Genomic DNA, 20481 nt, shown 5'->3' with positions numbered 1-20481 from the left:
CACGGAGACTGCATGGCTCCATACGGTAGGCTTTTTGGCCAAGCTTAGGGGAAGATGCAGCCTCAACTGCCCCCCATATCCTTCTCTCCCCTTCCTTCAAGTCCCCAGGGTTATCCCTGGCTACCTGCTCAGGGTCCCAGCAAGTGGGTTCCAGCAAGGAGCAGTTTAAATGAGATCCCTGGCTTCCCTGTTCCTGCAGGAGGTGGGGAGAGGACTGGTGAACTTCTGTCTTCCAGCAATTAGGAAGCAAACGCCTCTTAGGGAGTGGAAAGCTTCAGCAGGCAACACGGGGATGACAAGGCTCCGTGTGCTCTTCACTTGGCAAAATCAGACCAAAGTGGTGCCTCAGAAACAACACCCTCCTCTTGACTATTTCTAAAACGTAAAAGGGACACGTGTATCTCCTTTATATATCTCAGATGTATTCCCTTAACATCTATAACTCTTTTTGAATATCCTCATTTAATGACAATTTTGTCCACTGGTTTTGTTATTTGATTGTTTGCTTTTTCCCCCTATGAGGTCTGTTTTTATAAGCAATACTGGTAGAAGGGTAGAAGAATATCTCTGCATAGAATGCATGTTTGAACCAAGTTACTGGGAATGTGGGACCTTATTCGTCGGCCCCCAGATGCACCAACAATATCTTGTGGCGTTGTTTCTATTTTGCATGGGCACATTAAAATGGGAAAATAATACATATGCAAATAAGTTCTTATCTAATAGAGATGAGAACACAAATTTGGTAATGCAGTTAGGCCTTATACCCTGAACATTGGCATAATGATTTGGCTTAGGCCTCAGAAGAATCGGCATCACCCATACACACCTGATAAATGGATACCATCTATGGAAACAACCACAATTGTCTACAACATTACCAGGATCCAAACTTCTACCAGGGAAGACCTACTACTACTGCACTGGCATTGACTTATTGCAAAGAGTGCTCTCAACACCCAGATAACTCAGCAACAGCCTGCTTGCAAGGCAGATCGCTCCACATCTAATGGTGTGCTGAAACTAGAGGATGCTCCACATCAGCCTGACTTTGATGAAAGAAATGCATAGAATCCAGAATCTTTAAATATAGGAACCTGATACCAACAACAGCTAAAGTGTGAAAAAGTTTCACCGGGACCACAGAGAATGACTCAGATTGGACAGACTGGTATGCCTGGAGCCCAGAGTTGGTCTTATGCCAATAAACCTTGGTGGTGAGGCCTTCTTGTTATCAGACCAAGGATTTTTTTCCGTTTCCCCCATATTTTTCTGGGCCTATGCAAACAACTGCGATTGCCACTGTCAACCTTTACTATTTTTTCTTTAACACTTATCCTTTAAGAAAAAAAAAACAATTTACTGAACCTAAAAACAAATAACTGTAGTAGAATGACTGTCTTGAATACAGGCTGGGGATGGGAGGGGGGATGTTACACTGGTGAAGGGGAGGGTGTTCTGTTTGTGATTGTAACCCAACTATAATCATGTTACTTAAATAATATATTTATAAAAAAACTTTGCTGTCTGAGACATATTAAAATCCAATTCAACAGTATCCTTGAACCCAAGTTTTTAAACTATGGATCACCACCCCCTATGTATGTGGAACAGAATTCAGGGGTCATGAAAAATATGGCAACAGTAAAATGTTTCTGAAGTCCCAACAACCGAAACTGCATCCAAAACAACTGCATCGTGATCAGTGATCTGTGTTGTTTCTCACGGTGTTCACCTGTGTTGCAATTTTCAAGTGAAAAGCCATCATAAATGGAACAATCTTTAAGAAACCCTGGACTTGCAAAAAGCTAAAGGTTCCTAGTATCTATTAAGTTAAATAATGATAAAATTCATCTTAAGATGACAACCAGTAAAAGAAAAAGAAGGAGGCAATGCCAAAGTACCTGTTGAGCAGTCAGAGCCTGTCCACTTGGGATCACAGCTGCACACTCCGGCATCCAGAAGAAAAGTTCCATGTCCTGAGCACTGTTCTTGACATATAGGAAGTGGTGTTTCACAGTTGACTCCTCCCCAACCAGTTGAACAGTGACATTCTCCTTTCACACAGATGCCATGACTGGAACACATTGGGTCTAAGCAGTCCTCTGGGGGGGTGGCAAAGAATGGGACATTATTCAAAGTTAACATGTGTGGCAAGTATAACTTAGGATACTGAAATAGGCAAAAGGTAACTCTCTAAATTCTGTTTATCCCTGGAATTTTCAAAACTGGTAAATATGGTAGCTTCATAAAGCTATTATAACTTAGAAGCAGGAAACAACACACACATTGTGTGAAATTATGAGCACAGTAGATCATCTCCCCATAAATGGTTGAGTAACCAAGCAGTCTAAATCCATAATAAGAATTTATTGCCTTTGATAAAAGCTGTATTTTTTGTTTTCATTACTTATCTTTTCTGAAATAGGAATGATAGCTCTCAGAAATGGCTTTTACGTGATGAATCTATATTTTCAAGTTTGGATTAGTCAAGGTAATGGATGAGATGATTGCTATTGCATAAAATATATAAAATGGAAAGAAGAAAAGTACCTGCCATAGATTCAGGCTGGTATGGGGTGCAGAATGACTTGGTAACTGGATAAATTATTGGGAAATGAACACTGGTGAAGGAAAAGGTGTTAGAACATTGTGTAACTGAGACTTCACAGGTTGGGAAGGAGGAAGGAGGCATTGGTAGTGGGAAGGTTGCATTGGTGAAAGGGGGTGTTTTTTTATGTCTGAAGCCCAACTACAAACATATTTGTAATCATGGTGCATAAATATATTATTTAAAAAATAAAAATAAATAAGATCAAGTTATTATAACCTCTTATTAGTACCCTAGAAGTACTAAACTATATCATTTTAAAGGACCAGATGGATAGTTCCTCAGACAGGATGCTTGCCTTGTATGAAACCAACCTGAATTTGATCCCCGGTATCTGATAACGCCTTCTAAGCCCTGCCAGGAGTGGCTCCTAATCACAAAGCCAGGAACAAGTCTTGAGTACTGTCAGGTATGGCAGTACAGAATGTTTTAAACCCAAATTAAAAACTTATCCATTTTAATTTTTCTATATAGTCACTAATTAAAAAGGATCAGAACATCACAGTGCCAAAGCCATTTGTTACTTATACTGTGTGTTTGGAAATATTTGGACATATTTTAACAAAATATTAGCTATTGGTTAAATAAGATTATTATCTCCTTTCCTCCTCCTTCCCCTTCTCCCTTTTTTAGAAAATAGCTTTTAAAGTAGAGGTGAAAAGAACTCACCAACAAAATAGAAATTTAGGTAGGACTAAACTATTAAATTATTTTTCTTTTTTCTTTTCTCTTTACTTTTATTTCTTTTTTCTTTTCTTCTGTCCCTTCCCTCCCTCCCTCCCTCCCTCCTTCCTTCCCTTTCTCCCACCCTCCTTCCTTTCCTTCTTGCTTCCTTCCTTCCTTTCTTTCCTTGCTTCCTTCCTCCTCTGCTTTCGTTTTCTTTTCTTTCCTTCCTTCCTTCCTTTCCTTCCTTCCTTCCTCCATCCCTCCCTCTCCCTCCCTCCCTCCTTCCTCCCTCCTTCCATCCGTCCCTCCCTTCCTTCCTCCCTCCATCTCTCCCTTCCTTCTTCCTTCCTTCTTTCCTTCCTCCCTCCCTCTATCCCTTCCTTTCTTCCTTCCTTTCTTCCTCCCTCCCTCCCTCTCTCCCTTCCTTCCTTCCTTCCTCCCTCCCTCTCTTCCTCCCTCCTTCTTCCATCCCTTCCTCCCTCCTTCCTTCCTCCCTTCTTCCCTCCCTCCCTCCCTCCCTCCCCTCCTCCCTCCCTATTTCCCTCCCTCCCTATTTCCCTCCCTCCCTTCCTTCCTCCCTCCATCTCTCTCTTCCTTCCTTCCTTCCTCCTTCCCTTTCTTCCTCCCTCTCTCCCTTCCTTCCTTCCTCCTTCCCTTTCTTCCTCCCTCTCTCCCTTCCTTCCTTCCTCCTCCCTTCCTCCATCCTTCTCTCCCTTCCTTCCTCCCTCCCTCCCTCCCTCCCTCTCTCCCTTCCTTCCTTCCTTCCTTCCTCCCTCCCTTCCTCCCTCCCTCTCTCCCTTCCTTCCTTTCTCCCTCCCTCCCTTCCTTTCTCCCTCTCTCCCTTCCTTCCTTCCTTCCTCCCTCCCTCCCTTCTTTTCTCCCTCTCTCCCTTCCTTCCTTCCTTCCTTCCTTCCTTCCTTTCTTCCTTTCTTCCTTCCTTCCTTCCTTCCTTCCTTCCTTCCTTCCTTCCTTCCTTCCTTCCTTCCTTCCTTCCGCCTTCTTTCTTTTCTGTCTCTCTCTTCTTTCTATTTGGACCACACTGGCTGTGCTCAGTGATTACTCCTGGTATTTAGGGGTCACTTGCATCAGGGATTGAAGGAACATTTGTAGTACTGGGGAGTCAAATCTGGGTCAGCTACATCCACTCATACCTTCATTACCTGCTGTAAATCTATCACCCTATTTTGCTTATTTTGGGGAAAATTTTCCTCTGCTATTAACTGAGAGAATGCTGCATGGCACATGCTAGGTTGACTTACAAATTTAAACTGTTCGCATATAAAAAAAATCAGGGCTAAAATAATTCACCATAATGAGGATGGTAACACACATCACCAAATAAGAGCTGCACACTGTTCTGCCAGTAATGCTGGCCCATTTAAAAATTATATAATGGTTGCACTACAATTTTTGATTAAAAATAATGACATAAATCTTCAACAATTATGGTATTGAATATAGTATGCTTTGAATTATTTTTCCAGAAATGGAAGCAGGCATATAAAACTTGGCTTTATTTGCAGGACCAGCGTTGTTTTAGAATGTGGCTTACAACCTTGAAATATAATAAATCAAACTATTATTATAATTAGTGTTATTGCCATTATAATTAGCCCATAATCTCAGTGTCTTTAGTACAATGCATTAATCAGCAAATAAATGCTATCAGGTACATCGACTTTGAATTTTCTCTTTATCTGGAGAAAGGAAGTACTTTAGAAGGAGGCCATTTTGCTTGATTAAAATATAAGAAAAATTTAACAAAACTTTGGTTTCCCATGGGTAATATTATTAAAAGAAACTTGCAATGAATCAGTGGTTAACAATAATTAAATTCTAGGTACAAAGTCATATAGCTGATGGGGATGCTAGGTAGCATACACTAATGGAATGAGGGGTTTTGGGGAGCAAATATTAAGGAGGCTGTTCTTTTATTTTTTATGAAATAATTTCTTTATTTAAGCACTATGTTACAAACATGTTTATAATTATGGTTCAGCCATAGTGTGTTAGTAGTGTACTAAGTGAACTAACTTAATGAACTAAGAACCCGAGTTCAGTTGAAAGGGCACTGCTACTACTTAGAAATACGGGCCCAATATTACCATATTTCCTAGTTATTTGAAAGGAGAAAAATAAAAATTCTTGTATGGCATGTTTCTATTTTTTTTAAGATTGTAACACACTGTAATATTTCTTAACAGCACACAAGGCAATCTAAAGCCATAAAACTTACATAACTCCTTAAACATTATAGGCATAGCATTTTTTTTACATTTCCATATTCATGCATATTAGCTTAAGTTAACCTCAAATCTTAAGTGGGTTCTTTTTAAAGATTAGAGTCAAAGGAGCACAGAAAAAATGGTGTTAGAGTGGCAATTGTTGTTTGCATAGGCCCACCAAAATATGAGGGACATGGAAAGAAATAACCTTGGTCTAAATACAAAAAGACCCGACCCCTGAAGGTTCCTGGCACAAGACCAACTCTAGGCTCCAGGCAAGCTAGATCGTCCAATCCAAGACATTGTCTGTAGTGCCAACACACTTATATTTTTCACACAGTCTCTGTTGTTGGTATCAAGCTTCTGTATTAAAGATCCTGGAATCTGTATATCCAACATTGAAGTCAGGATGTGGAGCGTCCTATGGTTTCACCTCACAGTCAAAGTGCAACGCAGGGAGCTCTGTCCTGTAAGCAGGTCGTTGTTGTTGTTAAGTCTTCTCAGTGTTAATGGAAGTCTCTTTTGTGCAGGACAATGTCTGAGCAGTGTAGAGTCTTCCTTGGTAGAGGATTGCTTCCAGGTGATGCTATAGACCAGCCTGGATGGCTTCCCTGGTTCAGGGAAATGCCCTTTCTTCTGAGGTCTGTGCCAGGTCGTTATGTCAATGTTCAGGGTGTAAGGTCCCTTTGCACTATAAGATTTGTCTGTACCAATCTCTATTAGATAGGATCTTATTTATATGTATAGTATTTTCCCATTTTAATGTGCCTATGCAAAAAAGGAGCAATGCCACGTGGTGTTCTTGGCGCATATGGGGGTGATAAGAACAATTATGGTTCAATCATAAGCATTAATCTGGGGGACTCTTTCTCTAAGATTCCTTGTTAAACAGCTCAAAAAGAGAAGATGAAAAGTGGTTAGAATCATCACTATATAAGATAACATTTAGTAAGAATTATAGCTGTCAGAGAAAAAACACAAAATATTCTAAAGAAATACGTGTCCATTTTATGTATCTTGAAACAGTTTGGGGTTGTTACACACAATACATGGCTTTGGTCTGTGATAAGGCTTGTACACTACTGATTAAAAAGAGTAATGTAGATTAGAGATGTTTGGGGGGTGATAGAGAGTAAAGGGATAAAAAAGAGCTTTGTAGGGATGTGGGAAAGGGCACAATACAAAATAAAGATTCTGAATACGTAAAACGTAACATAACAGTAAGAAATACTCTTAATACATGAAGTAGGCGTGGGGGCGTGACCACATAAACAAAAGTGAAACATACACCATTACCACTATGCAAACAAGAACAACTCTCTATAGATCCAGTTCAGCTGGTAGGCTTCTGGCCTATGTTGTCTTGCGTATATTTTTCTGTTGTTTTTATAATGTTTAAACAGTGGATATGATAAAAATTCTTTGACACTACCTTTATTATTGTATAAATGTTCTTGTTGACAAAATTTAAGGTGAATCCTTTTTTAGTGGCTTTCAAAATTTAAATTAGAAGGCTACTATTAATCAATTAGTTTAGCTGTTTTTGGGTTAATCATAGATGCTACAGACAGCCAGTTGAGGTGAATGTATGTTTCCATATAACATTTGAATTTACAAATTAAATATAATTACTCCAGCTGGATCACTCTGAAAGAAAGTCACATAAGTAACTCTTGAACTCTGGTGGCTTGTCTAGTCCCAACTCTATTCACTGGAACAGATAAAATCTTCACACCAAATTTCTACTATTGCTAATGGGAAGTGGAAAGTGAAACTCTTGCCTTCTCATGAAGTGGAAAAATATTAAATCCTTTAGAAAGCTGTGTAATGGTTTTAATGAGCCATCTTTAAAAAGTAATTATAGTGTATTTTCTGCATCTTCTTTCCTGAACAACAGTTGTGATGAGACTATATCCCATGGTAACAGTTTAATATTATTTCTGAAATCAGTCTTATTTGTGGAATGTGAAGTGAACTGATGACTACTAAACATATTTTCCAATTTTGGTTAAACTATGAAACTATTTCTATTTCACAATATGCCTCTCTGTGTATATGTGTCTGTATGTATGCATAAAGGATCCTTTGGGGTGAATTTTAATATAAGGGCACAGTACTGAATCTCATTAGTGTTTAAAATAAATTTCCTTAGGCATGGATGTCAAGTTTCAACATGAGGTTGTAAAAATAAATAATATAATGTTATAATAATAATAATAATGGTAATTACAAATCAGCCCCAAAGAAAACATTCATGAAAATGGTTTCGAATGTGCATAGGTGATTATTTTTATTAGGTGTTTTAAGGAGAGATGTGGCCTAATGTACTCTGCAATCATGAACGCATATGAATTAACACCTAAAATCATCAATATGGAAATTATCCAATTATAAAACAGTGTTATAAATGAGATGGAAATGCCATTTTTATTAATGTTCTGCACGTTTCACAGAGTCTTATGTTAATATTAGTGATTTTTAGAAGAGTCAGCCACTCCCTACACAATAAACCTCTACTAAACCTTCTACTAAGAAGATGTTGAACACACCTAAGGTTTACAAATACCAGTCACATGAATCACTTATAAAATAATAAATTGGATATGTCAGTAAGAAAAAAACACAAGAGCTATAGTTTGGAATGAGGTTCTGACCTTCTTCGCATATTTCTCCTTTGTATCCAAGTTCACAGATACAGACTCCCATGATGCAGGTACCATGGCCAAAGCATGTTGGGTCAATGCATTGTTCTTCTGGGACATCACATTCAGGCCCTTTCCAGCCATTTCGGCAGACACAGTGTCCTTTCTCATACTCTCCATTTCCTCCACACAGGACAGGGCATGAATCTGAAGATAAGCAAATGAATTTGTAATGTTCTCATCATGCATTTAAAGTTTACAAAGAGCAATTCTTCATTGATTCTTATGTGATACGTTAGGCAATAACTATACTTTCTCTCTTTATTAAATAATACTATAAGATCATAAATTTAGTTTTCCTCTTATAGAAGTGGATTAAAAATGAATTGTAAAAATATTTGAGAGTGTGGCATTGTTCCTTTTTGCTTAGCACATTAAAATGGGGAAAATCTTATGTGTGGTAAGAAGTTTTATCTAATAGGGATAGGTACACATAAATTGTATATAGCAGTGGTGCCTTACACCCTGAATATTTATCATAGTGACTTGGGTAGGCTTCCAAAGATTGAACAATGTCCATTCACCCCTTAACCTTGGACTCCATCTATGAAACCAGCACAGTTTTCTGCACCAGCACCAGGAATCAGACTTCTACCAGGGACGGTCCTACTGCTGCACTGACATCAACTTGCTCTAGAGTGGTTTCATATGACAACCTGATGACTTGGTAACAGCAACAACTTGCTTTCAAGGCAGGGTTCCCTGCTTTACCACATAATGGTGAGATGAAACCAGAAGATGCTTCGTGTCACTCTGACTTCAACATTGGATCTATAGAAAAAACAGGATCTCTAACTACAGAAACCTGGCCGCAATAGCCATGATTGTGAAGAAATTTTACTGGGACCACAATGAAAGACTTTGGTGTTAGACAACTTAGTATGCCCAGAGTCTATAGTTGGACTTATGATTGGATGCTTCATAGGTAAGGTCTCCCTGTTTTGTTTTGTTTTTGTCTCTTTTTTTAATCACTCCAGGCGATGCTCAGGGGCTACTCCTAGCTTTGCTCAGGAAGCCTTCTTGGCAGCTCAGGGAGCCATATGAGATGCCAGTGACTAAAGTCAGGTCTAGCACATGCAAGGCAAGGGTCCTACCCGCTGTCCTATTGCTCCAGCCCCATGGATCTCCCTGTTTTTAAGCCAAAGTTTTTTCCTGTTTTTCCTTTATATTTCCCCCATCTTTTGCTGTGTCTATGCAAAACTAAACTAATCAAAACCCTGACTGCCATCACACACCTTTTTCTTTTCTTTTCTTTTTTTAAATTTTTTATCTTTTAAATAGTGCTCCCACTTTTTTCATAGAACCTTTGGACACAGATTACTTTGTTTTACCACATATTCCCAAGAAGGGAATAAAGAAAGGCTGGATGCCAGAGGCCAAGTGGTCCCGGATGCATTGGTGGGAAAAAACTAAGGAAAGAAATAAATATCAAAGCCAAAGTCAACCACAATAAAATCAAAGGACCTAAAAATTTTTTTGAAGTTCAATTCCTAGTTTTTTTATAATTTTTATTTTGACAATATACTTTTAACAATCTAAACGTAAATGGACCAGTTATACTGACTGGCCATGGGGGAAAAAGGGTGGTTGTATAGGATGCACTCTGGGTTCATCGATGGACAAAGCTTGACAATGGTGGTAGGAATGTTCCTGACTCACTCTATATCTGAAATTCAACTATGAAGGACTCTGTAGATCACAATTGTTTCAATATAGCATAATTAAAACATATTTGGAGTGAAGTTTCAAAAATATTTTCATTTAATTCCATCATTTTCTGAAAACCTATCATCATCATTACCATTATAAGCCTGTAATTTTCACTCTTAAGACTTTCCTTCTTAGGTAAATATGCACTATTGTGAGGAAGAATAATCTGAAAAATTAAAATGTATTACATATAGAGTTATTCATAATAGAATGGTATCCTTAAATTTGGGGATTCCAAGAGATCCTTGCTATTGTTTACTCCTCTCTCAAACTGTGCATATGTCTCTTTGGATGCTGCCTCTACTTTGTCTTTGCTGTGTACCTATTAAAATGAGATCCTAGGGGGCAAGAATATAATTTTTCATAATCATTTTTAAGAAATACAATATCCAAATTTCCACTTCTAGTTCCACTTCCTTGGGGTCTCTCATGGACCTAGAAACCTAGATTATGCTGTAGAATTCTCAAAAATAATTTAAAGAATGAATTAACTGGAAAAAATAAATATTTAGGTATTAGTAGATTGTTAGCTTTAAGAAAATAGTGAAGACAGGGAGAAAGAATCTTTAACCTCCAAACCTTAATGGGAAAACACAATGTAATTTATCTAGCACTTTTAAAGGTAAGCTACTGGCAAGTCTAGAGAAGAGTCTCATTCAGTAAGTAGTAATTCTGCATTTCCAGCATTTAAATTTTGGCTGTTTTTATAATTTAGCCTTTCAGCTTATGTTGGTGTATATAGAAGTGACCTATTTTTTATACTTCTAAAATATATCCATAGTGAACTACTTTATGAAATAAATAGAAGTATCATGCACTTCTATTTGAAATTTTGGTCAGATCTAGCTATAAATTTCTGATGATAGGTAATCTTGATAAAGTTATATCTATGATGTTTTCCTACATTTGTAAAATTGAGGCAGTAGTATATATATGTACATATAGAAAGATATATATATATATATATATATATATATATATATGTACATCCTCAAAAGCTATCAGTAGAAGCAGAAATTAAACATAAGGATATTAGGCAAAGAACCATTCCTGGCAGAACAAATGGAGATAGATATTGTTGTTTCTACTACACAACTCCTACTATGTATGCTATTAATAATGAATTATCAAATGATAGTTATTTCTTTTAACCACTCAAATAACATCAATATTACCTCTAGCACAGTCAGGGCCAAGGAATCCTGGGAAACAATGACAATGGCCAGAGATGCACTCTCCATTTCCATTACAATTGGTTGAACAGTCATCCATTATTTCTGATAATAGAAAAAAACAAAATTTAAATCTTTGGGACCTTAAATTATTTTAATTTTCTTATCTATAATAAGCTTGTACTCTGATGTCTATAAAATGCTTACTGTTTAAATTCAGATACCAAAAATTTCTATGTCACTTACAGCACCAAATGAATAAAAGGACCCTGAACTAACTGAACTGGCAATTCAAGAGTGAAACTAGAAACCAGCCTCACTTCTACAGTGCATAAGTAGTCTAGATGAATTGTATTCATATGAGACATTGATAAAACTAAAAAAGTACTATGATTATAGGACATTTCTCTAAAGCAAAATAGGCTTAAAATTATAACCTGGAAGATGAAATCTACTGATTAATTTCCAAGTTTAGGTTGTAGCAAATAAAAATTTCTTCTCTAGCATCTTAGAATATTAAATCTACTATCTTGACAGCTTAAATGTGATAATCAGTATTTCATTTCCATTAATAAGTGACAATAGAAGGCTTTTAAAATAAGTGTTCATATTAAATTCACCACCACTAAAAGCATTAGATCCTAAGTATTTTGTTGAGAAAGCTTTCTTGACTGTAAATATAAGTTCTGTTCCACTATTTTTCTCTTCAATATGCTCTTAGAGAAGAGTATGTTTCAGGGGAACTGTGGTTTTGAAAGTACCCACAGGTATTTCTGATGACATAGGTAGGTGAAGAACAAAAGAACATTGATAAACCCATGGTAAGTAAATTGACTAGAAAGGCATAATGTTACATAAAGTTGGTCATTGGTAAGGATAATGTTTACTTCCCATTTAAATTGTATTTGAATGTAATCACATAAAATTTTAAGTCCATATACATTTTAAATCTAAGCCCATTATACTATATATGTAGATTTTATCCTTGGTTTTATTGAGAAATAGTAGACGTACATCACTGTGTTTGTTAATTGATATAATATAGCATGATGATTTGATTTATATATTGCAGTTCTGAATCATCTTATGTTTTTATAAGTTTTCCAGATTTACAGTTCTGGATTCTGAGATTTATATTCTGACTTGTTAAATTTACATCTCATAAACCCAGTTTTTACTTTTCACTAAAATTTTTTCTTCTTCATCTAGTTTTACTTGGTAAAGCTACTTAACATTAGAATATATTCTAGAAAACAGTTTTGGCACCTTCTTATCAAATATTATAATTTATAATGACGGTTGAGATGTCTCACTTCCTTGGCTGTCCTTTGACTACCTGCACAAGGAGCATCACACAAGGACTTAAATTGCAAATGCCTGAGAACTTCAACTTGAGATCTACTTAATATGTCTCTAAGGACTGAAGTCCAATGATTAATATTCTACCAAAGACTTAAGATGAACTGGCAGGTGATTACCTTATAAAATATGGAGAACCAATGTTTCAAATAGTAAAATTTCATAGTTCAAGAACTTCCAGTCGAGATTTGGATTTGTGTTTTGGTCCAAATAAAAGCAAGAAGAAACTGTTATCTAGTTAATTTTTGGAAAGATTAGAATCCATCTAGTGTTTGTGTGGAATGCCCATTCTATTACCAATCAGGAGAGTATTCATTTCACCTCTATCTGACAGTAGTAGATCACTTTTGACAGCTTTATTATGGTTTATTTTTTGATGTTTGTATTAGAAAATTGAACGACATGGGCCAGGGTGATAGTAAAGAGAGTTAGCTTGCCTTGTAAACAACCAACATGATTCAGATCCCTGGCAACCTATGTGCCCACCAAGCACCTCCAGGAAAACCTGCTGAGTATGTCACACACCCCCCAAAAAAATAAAAACTGAACTAGCTATGAATTTGACAAAAGTTGATCTGCAGTTTGATTTACAAGAATTTAATACTTGATAAAATGCTAACCATTTTAATTCATTAAAGAATAATTAACTTGGGCCGGAGAGATTGCACAGCAATAAGACCTTGAATATGGCCAACATGGGGCTGACCCAGTTCTATTCTTGGCATCCCTTATGGTCCCCCAAAATTTTCAGGAGAAATTTCTGAACACATAGCCAGGAGTAAGCGCTTAGCATCCCTGGGTATGGCCCAAAAACAAATAAATAAATAAACAAATAAGCCTTTAATAAAGAGAATTATTTCTTTTTTGCTTTTTTCTTTATTTAAACATCTTCATTAGAAATATGATTGTGATTAGGTTTCAGTCATGTAAAGAACGTGCCCCTTCATCAGTGCAACATTCCCACCACCAATGTCCCAAATCTCCCTTCATTCCATCCCACCCCCACCTGTACTCTAGACAGGCTTTCCAGTTCCCTCATTCATTCACATGATTATGGTAGTACTCTGTGTAGTTATTTCTATAACTGCACTCATCACTCTTTAGGGTGAGCTTCATGAAGTGAACTGGAAGTTCCAGCCCTCCTCTCATTGTCCCTAAGGATTGTTGCAAAAATGACATTTATTTTTCTTAAAACCCATAGATGAGTGAGACTCTTCTGTGTCTCTCTCTCCCTCTGACTTACTTAATTCAGCATGATAGACTACATGTACATCCATGTATAGGAAAATTTCATGACGTCATCTCTCCTGAGAGCTGCATAATATTCCATTGTGTATATGTACCACAGTTTCTTTAGCCATTCGCCTGTTGACTGCACTGTTTGTTCTCATTCTTTGTGATGTGTGCCAATCTCTGTGCTGTGAGATGGTATTTCATCATTGTTTTGATTTGCATCTCCCTGATGATCAGTGATGAGGCGCATTTTTTCATGTGTCTTATGGCCATTTGTATTTCTTTTTTATCAAAGTATCTGTTCATTTCTTCCCATTTTTGATGGGATTAGATGTTTTTTTCTTGCACAGTTCTGTCAGTGACCTGTATATTTTGGGTATTGGGTGAATAGTTTCTCCCACACTGTGGGTGGCTTTTGTATCCTGGACACTATTTCTTTTCAGGTGCAGAAGCTTCTCAGCTTAATGTATTCCCATCTGTTGATCTCTGCTTCCACTTGTTTGGAAAGTGCAGTTTCCTCCTTGAAGATGCCTTTAGTCTCAATGTCATGGAGTGTTTTACCGATGTGTTATTCTATATACCTTATGGTATCAGGTCTGATATCAAGGTCTTTAATACATTTGGATTTTACCTTTGTAAATGATGTTAACTGGGGGTCTATGTTCGCTTTTCTGCAAGTAGCTAACCAGTTCTGCCAGCACCACTTGTTGAAGAGGTTTTCCCTGCTCCACTTAGGATTTCTTGCTCCTTTGTCAAAGATTAGGTGACTGTATCTCTGGGGAACATTGTATGAGAACTCAAGCCTATTCCACTGATCTGAGGGTCTGTCTTTATTCCAATACCATGCTGTTTTGATAACTATTGCTTTGTAGTACTGTTTAAAGTTGGGGAAAGTAATGCCTCCCATTTTCCTTTTCCCTAGGAGTGCTTTAGCTATTTGAGGGTGTCTATTATTCCAGATGAACTTCATAAATGTTTTATCCACTTCTTTTAAGAATGTCATGGGTATCTTTAGAAGGATCACATTAAATCTGTACAATGCTTTGGTGAGTATTGCCATTTTAATGATGTAAATCCTTCCAATCCAAGAGCAGGGTATATCTTTCCATTCCCATGTGTCCTCTCTTATTTCTTGGAGTAGGGCTTTATAGTTTTCTTTGTATAGGTCCTTCATGTCTTTGGTCAAGTTGACTCCAAGATATTTGAGTTTGTGTGGAACTAATGTGAATGGGATTGCCTTCTTGACGTCCATCTCTCCCCTATCATTATTGGTGTATAAAGAGGCCTTTGATATCTGTGTGTTATTACTGTACCCTGCCACCTTGCTATATGAGTCTATTGTTTCTAGAAGCATCTTGGTAGAGTCTTTGGGGATTTGTAAGTAGAGTATCATGCCATCTGCAAACAGTGAGATATTGACTTCTTCCTTTCCTATCTGGATTCCCTTGATAGCTTTTTCTTGCCTGCTCGCTATAGCAAGCGCTTCCATTACTATGCTGAAGAGGAGGGTTGAGAGTAGACAGCCTTGTTTTGTACCATAATTTAGAGGAAAGGCTTCTTTTTCTCCATTGAGGGTAATATTTGCCATCGGCTTGTGGTAGATGGCTTTAATTAGATTGAGAAAGGTTCCTTTCATTCCCATCTTGCTGAGAGTTTTGATCAAGAATGGGTGTTGGACCTTATCAAATGCTTTCTCTGCGTCTATTGATATGATCATATGATTTTTATTTTTCTTGTTGTTTATGTTGTATATGATGTTGACAGACTTATGGATGTTAAACCATCCTTGCATTCCTCTGATGAAACCTACTTGGTCGTAGTGTATGATCATCTTGATGATGCATTGAATCCTAATTGACAGGATTTTGTTGAAGATCATTGCATCTGCATTCATCAGGGATATTGGTCTGTAATTTTCTTTTTTGGCAGCATCTCTGTCTGGTTTTGGTATCAAGGTGATGTTGGCTTCATAAAAGCTGTTTGGGAGTGTCCCTCTTTTTTCAATTTCATGGAAGAGCCTGGCTAGGATTGATAGTAGTTCCTCTTGAAAGGTTTGAAAAAATCATTAGTAAATCCATCTGGGACTGAGATTTCTTTTTTGGCAGATGTTTGATTAAAGTTTCAATTTCCTCCATAGTGATGGGGATGTTTAGATATGCTACGTCCTCCTTATTTAACTGTGGAGGGTTATAAGTGTCCAAGAATTTATCCATTTCTTCTATGTTCTCATGTTTAGTAGCATAAAGTTTCTCAATGTAGTCTCTGATTACCTTTTGGATCTCTGCAATATATCTCGTGATCTCTCCCTTTTCATTTCTAATATGGGTTATCATGTTTCTCTCTCTTTCTTTGTGAGTTTTGCCAAAGGTCTATCAATCTTGTTTATTTTTTCTAAGAACCAACTTCTGCTTTCATTGATCTTTCTGATTTTTTTGGGGTTTCCACTTCGTTGATTTCTGCTCTCAGCTTTCTTATTTCCTTCTGTCGCCCTATTTTTGAGTCCTTTGTTGAGCATTTTCTAATTCTATGAGCTGCGTCGTTAAGCTATTCAGTTAGGCCCTTCTTCCTTCCTGATGTGTGCTTGCAAAGCTATAAATTTTCCTCCAGGATCACTTTTGCTGTGTCCCATAAATTCTGGCAGTTTGTGTCTTCATGATCTTTGTTTCCAGGAAAGTTTTTTAAGTCCCTAAAACACCATGATTAGTTTATTTTAAGAGTATAATTTATTTTTATATTTTATTTAAACACCTTGATTACATACATGATTGTGTTTGGGTTTCAGTCATGTAAAGAACACCACCCATCACCAGTGCAACATTCTTTCTCATCACCAATGACCCAAATCTTCCTCCTCCCCACCCGACCCCAAACCTGTACTCTAGACAGGCTTTCCATTTACCTCATACATTCTCATTATTAGGACAGTTCAAAATGTAGTTATTTCTCTAAGTAAACTCATCACTCTTTGTGGTGAGTTTTCTTTTTTTTTTCTTTTTTTTTTTGGTTTTTGGGCCACACCCGGTAACGCTCAGGGGTTACTCCTGGCTATGCGCTCAGAAGTCGCTCCTGGCTTGGGGGGCCATATGGGACGCCGGGGGATCGAACCGCGGTCCGTCTCCTAGGCTAGCGCAGGTTAGGCAGGCACCTTACCTCCAGCGCCACCGCCCGGCCCCTAGTTTTCTGAGGTGAGCTGTAACTTCCAGCTCTTTTCTCTTTTGTGTCTGAAAATTATTATTGCAAGAATGGCTTTCATTTTTCTTAAAACCCATAGATGAGTGAGACCATTCTGCTTTTCTCTCTCCCTCTGACTTATTTCACTCAGCATAATAGATTCCGTGTACATCCATTTATAGGAAAATTTCATGGCTTCATCTCTCCTGACAGCTGCATAATATTCCATGTGTATATGTGCCACAGTTTCATTAGCCATTCGTCTGTTGAAGGGCATCTTGGTTGTTTCCAGAGTCTTGCTATGGTAAATAGTGCTGCAATGAATATAGGTGTAAGGAAGGGGTTTTTGCATTGTATTTTTGTGTTCCTAGGGTATATTCCAAGGAGTGCTATAGCTGGATAGTATGGGAGCTTGATTTCCAGTTTTTGGAGGAATCTCCATATCGCTTTCCATAAAGGTTGAACTAGACAGAATTCCCACCAGCAGTGGATAAGAGTTCCTATCTCTCCACATCCCCGCCAACACTGTTTATTCTCATTCTTTGTGATGTGTGCCATTCTCTGTGGTGTGAGGTGGTACCTCATAGTTGTTTTGATTTGCATCTCCCTGATGATTAGTGATGTGGAGCATTTTTTCATGTGTCTTTTGGCCATTTGTATTTCTTCTTTGTCAAAGTGTCTGTTCATTTCTTCTCCCCATTTTTTGATGGATTATATATTTTTTTCTTGTAAATTTCTGTCAGTGTCTTGTATATTTTGGAGATTAGCCCCTTATCTGATGGGTATTGGGTGAATAGTTTCTCCCACTCAGTGGGTGGCTCTTGTATCTAGTTTCCAGGAAAGTTTTGATTTCCTCTTTGATTTCATCTTGGACTCACTGGTTGTTCAGTAGCAGGCTGTTTAATTTCCAATTGTTAAAGTTTTATTCTGTGTGCCTTTGTAGTTCACATATAATTTCAGAGCCTTGTGGTCAGCAAAGGTAGCCTGCAAGATTTCTATCCTCATGATTTTATGAAGGTATGTTTTATGTGTCAGCATGTAGTCTATCCTGGAGAATGACCCATGTACATTGGAGAAGAATGTGTATCCAGGTTTATTGGGGTGGAGTGTCCTATTTATATCTACTAGTCCTCTTTCTTCCATTACTCTTTTCAGAGCTAGTATGTTTTTATTGGGTTTCAGTCTGGTTGACCTATCAAGTGTTGACAGACCTGTGTTGAGGTCTCCCACAATTATTGTGTTATTATTTATATCTTCTTTCAGATTTGTCAGTAATTGTATTAGATAATTTGCTGGTCCCTCATTGGGTGCTTATATGCTTAATAGTCTGATTTCTTCCTGTTGCACATATCCCTTTATTAGAACATAGTGTCCATCTTTGTCCCTTACAACTTTTTTGAGTATAAAGTTGGTGTCATCAGATATTAACATGGCCACCCCAGCTTTTTAAAGGTGTTGTTTGATTGGATGATTTTCCTCCAGCCTTTGATTTTGAGTCTATATTTGTTCTTACTATTCAGGTGTGTTTCTTGAAGGCAGCAGAAGTTTGGATTCATCTTTTTGACCCATTTTGCCACTCTTTGTCTTTTAGTTGGTGAATTTAGTCTATTGACATTGAGGGAGATGATTGTCATAGGATTTAATGTCATCTTTGTAGATAAGTTTGCTGTGTTTGTTAGTCTCTCTTGTCTTAAAGTAGACCTGTCAGTTTTTCCTTTAAAGCTGGATTTCCATCTGTGAAGTTTCTGAACTGTTTTTTATCCATGATGCTATGTATCCTTCCTTCAAACCTGAACGTGAGTCAGGCTGGGTGCAGTATTCTTGGTGAGGCACCCATTTCATTCAGTCGTCATAATATCCCACCACTGTCTTCTGGCCTTGAGAATTTCTTATGACATGTCTGCTGTATGTCTTAGGGATGCTCTTTTGAATGTAATTTCCTTTTTTGATCTTGCTGATTTCAGTATTCTATCTCTATCTGTGGGATTTGTCATCGTAATGAAGGTGTGTCTTAAGGTGTTTTTCTTTGGGTCTCTTTTAGCTGGTACTCTTCGGGCATGCAGGATTTGATTGCATGTAGTCTTTACTTCTGGGAGTATCTCTTTGATGATGTCTTTGACAGTTGATTCTTCCTAGAGATCTCCTTCCTACCTGGGTCTCTGGGACTCCAATGATTCTTATGTTGTTTCTGTTGAGTTTATCAAAGACTTCTATTTTCATCTGTTCGCATTCCTTGAGCACTTTTTCCATTGCCTGATCGTTTATCTTAAGGTTATTTTCCAATTTCTTCTGCTGTGTTGAGTTTTTCTGCATCTCATCTTCCAGCACATTGATTCTGTCCTCAGCTGCTGTTACCCTGCTGGCGAGGCCATCCACTGAGGTTTTCAGTTGAGCTACAGTGTTTTTCAGATCTGTTATTTCAGTTTGGAGTTTTTTGATTTCTGTCTTTGTGTTCTGTTCAGATCTATTTATGCTTTCTTTGCGTCCTACAAACATCTTCCATATTTCTATTCTAAGCTTCTTATCCGAGAAGTTATTCAGATGATTGGGATTTTTTTAGGTCATCCTCGCTATTGTCTTCATTTTCTGTGCATAGTGTTTGCCTGCGAGGTTTCCTCATTGTCATGCTTGTATAGTGTGATTTTTTCATTGGTTAGAAAGAGTGCGTGGCCTCGAAGCGAAGCAGAGCACACGTGCTCTTCTGGAGCCTCTGGGAGAGCTATTTTTCTGGGCTGTTTTCGGCCAACTCCCAAGAGGTTCAGGAGACAGGACAGTGGAAAACACTCACAGGCAACACTTACAGTTTCTCACAGTCGGGAACCACTAGGCTGGTGTAGATATTACCAATAGAATTGTTTCATTGGGGCAGGTGAAACAGCACAGCTGTAGGGTGTTTGCTTTGCACCCAGCTTCTCCAGGATGGACACAGTTTCGATCCCTGGAGTCCATTATGGTCCCCCTAGCCAGATGCAACTTCTGAGCGCAGAGTAACCCCTTAGCGTCACCGGGTGTGCCCCCACCTCCCCCCCAAAAATGATTAATTATCTTGTAAAAATTTATTTTAAATATATTGAAAAGAGTACAATATTTTTCATTCAGCTACGGGGCAATTATTTATTTTTATTTATGTTTCGTATTTTCACAAAGGGGTATTATCATTTCTAAAACCTACATTAAGATTTATCTTCCAGTGGATATTAATATGATAAGATAGAGGACATGTTCTAAGATAAATACATATAGTTGAATTTAACTTCACAGCAGCTTCTATTGACAATTTTTGTAAACAGCTAGTAACAATGTAGCTATTGTGAAGAAATATTTAATAAAGTTTGCTTCAGAAATAAATAAGAAACCCCTTATTGATTTATTTAAGAGCTAACCCTAGGTACACATTGTTGTGCAGAACTTAACAATAATATTGCAAATGAGAAAAGAAGGTTATGTAAGAGATTTTGGGAGTTGCAACTCCCACTGGGTATCAAAGAGACAGCAGAACCGCCAGCCTTGGGACTATGGGAGAAAGATGGCTACAGCAGAACACATAGTGATAAAAATATGTTCTATTTTATTTATGTTGATCTGCAGGAAGCTTTGTATCAAGAATCACTTTAATGATTACAATTTATTAA

The 20481-nt window shown here is 37.6% G+C and overlaps 1 protein-coding gene across 1 annotated transcript in view; it reads right to left on the bottom strand.

Annotated features, from left to right (window-relative positions):
* TENM1 (teneurin transmembrane protein 1) overlaps positions 1 to 20481 on the bottom strand; it is an 817501-nt gene that overhangs the window by 343560 nt on the left and 453460 nt on the right. The window contains exons 10-12 of the mRNA XM_049767088.1: positions 11090 to 11191; positions 8157 to 8351; positions 1905 to 2105 (exon numbers count right to left, since the gene is read on the bottom strand). Coding sequence (XP_049623045.1) covers positions 1905 to 2105; positions 8157 to 8351; positions 11090 to 11191 — 498 coding nt within the window. The remainder of the gene's footprint in view (positions 1 to 1904; positions 2106 to 8156; positions 8352 to 11089; positions 11192 to 20481) is intronic.

The sequence above is a fragment of the Suncus etruscus genome, chromosome X (genome assembly GCF_024139225.1).
Source record: "Suncus etruscus isolate mSunEtr1 chromosome X, mSunEtr1.pri.cur, whole genome shotgun sequence".
In the NCBI taxonomy this organism is placed as follows: Eukaryota; Metazoa; Chordata; class Mammalia; order Eulipotyphla; family Soricidae; genus Suncus; species Suncus etruscus.
Note: the sequence above shows the minus strand (reverse complement) of the source record. Positions and strands in the feature narration are given on the sequence as shown.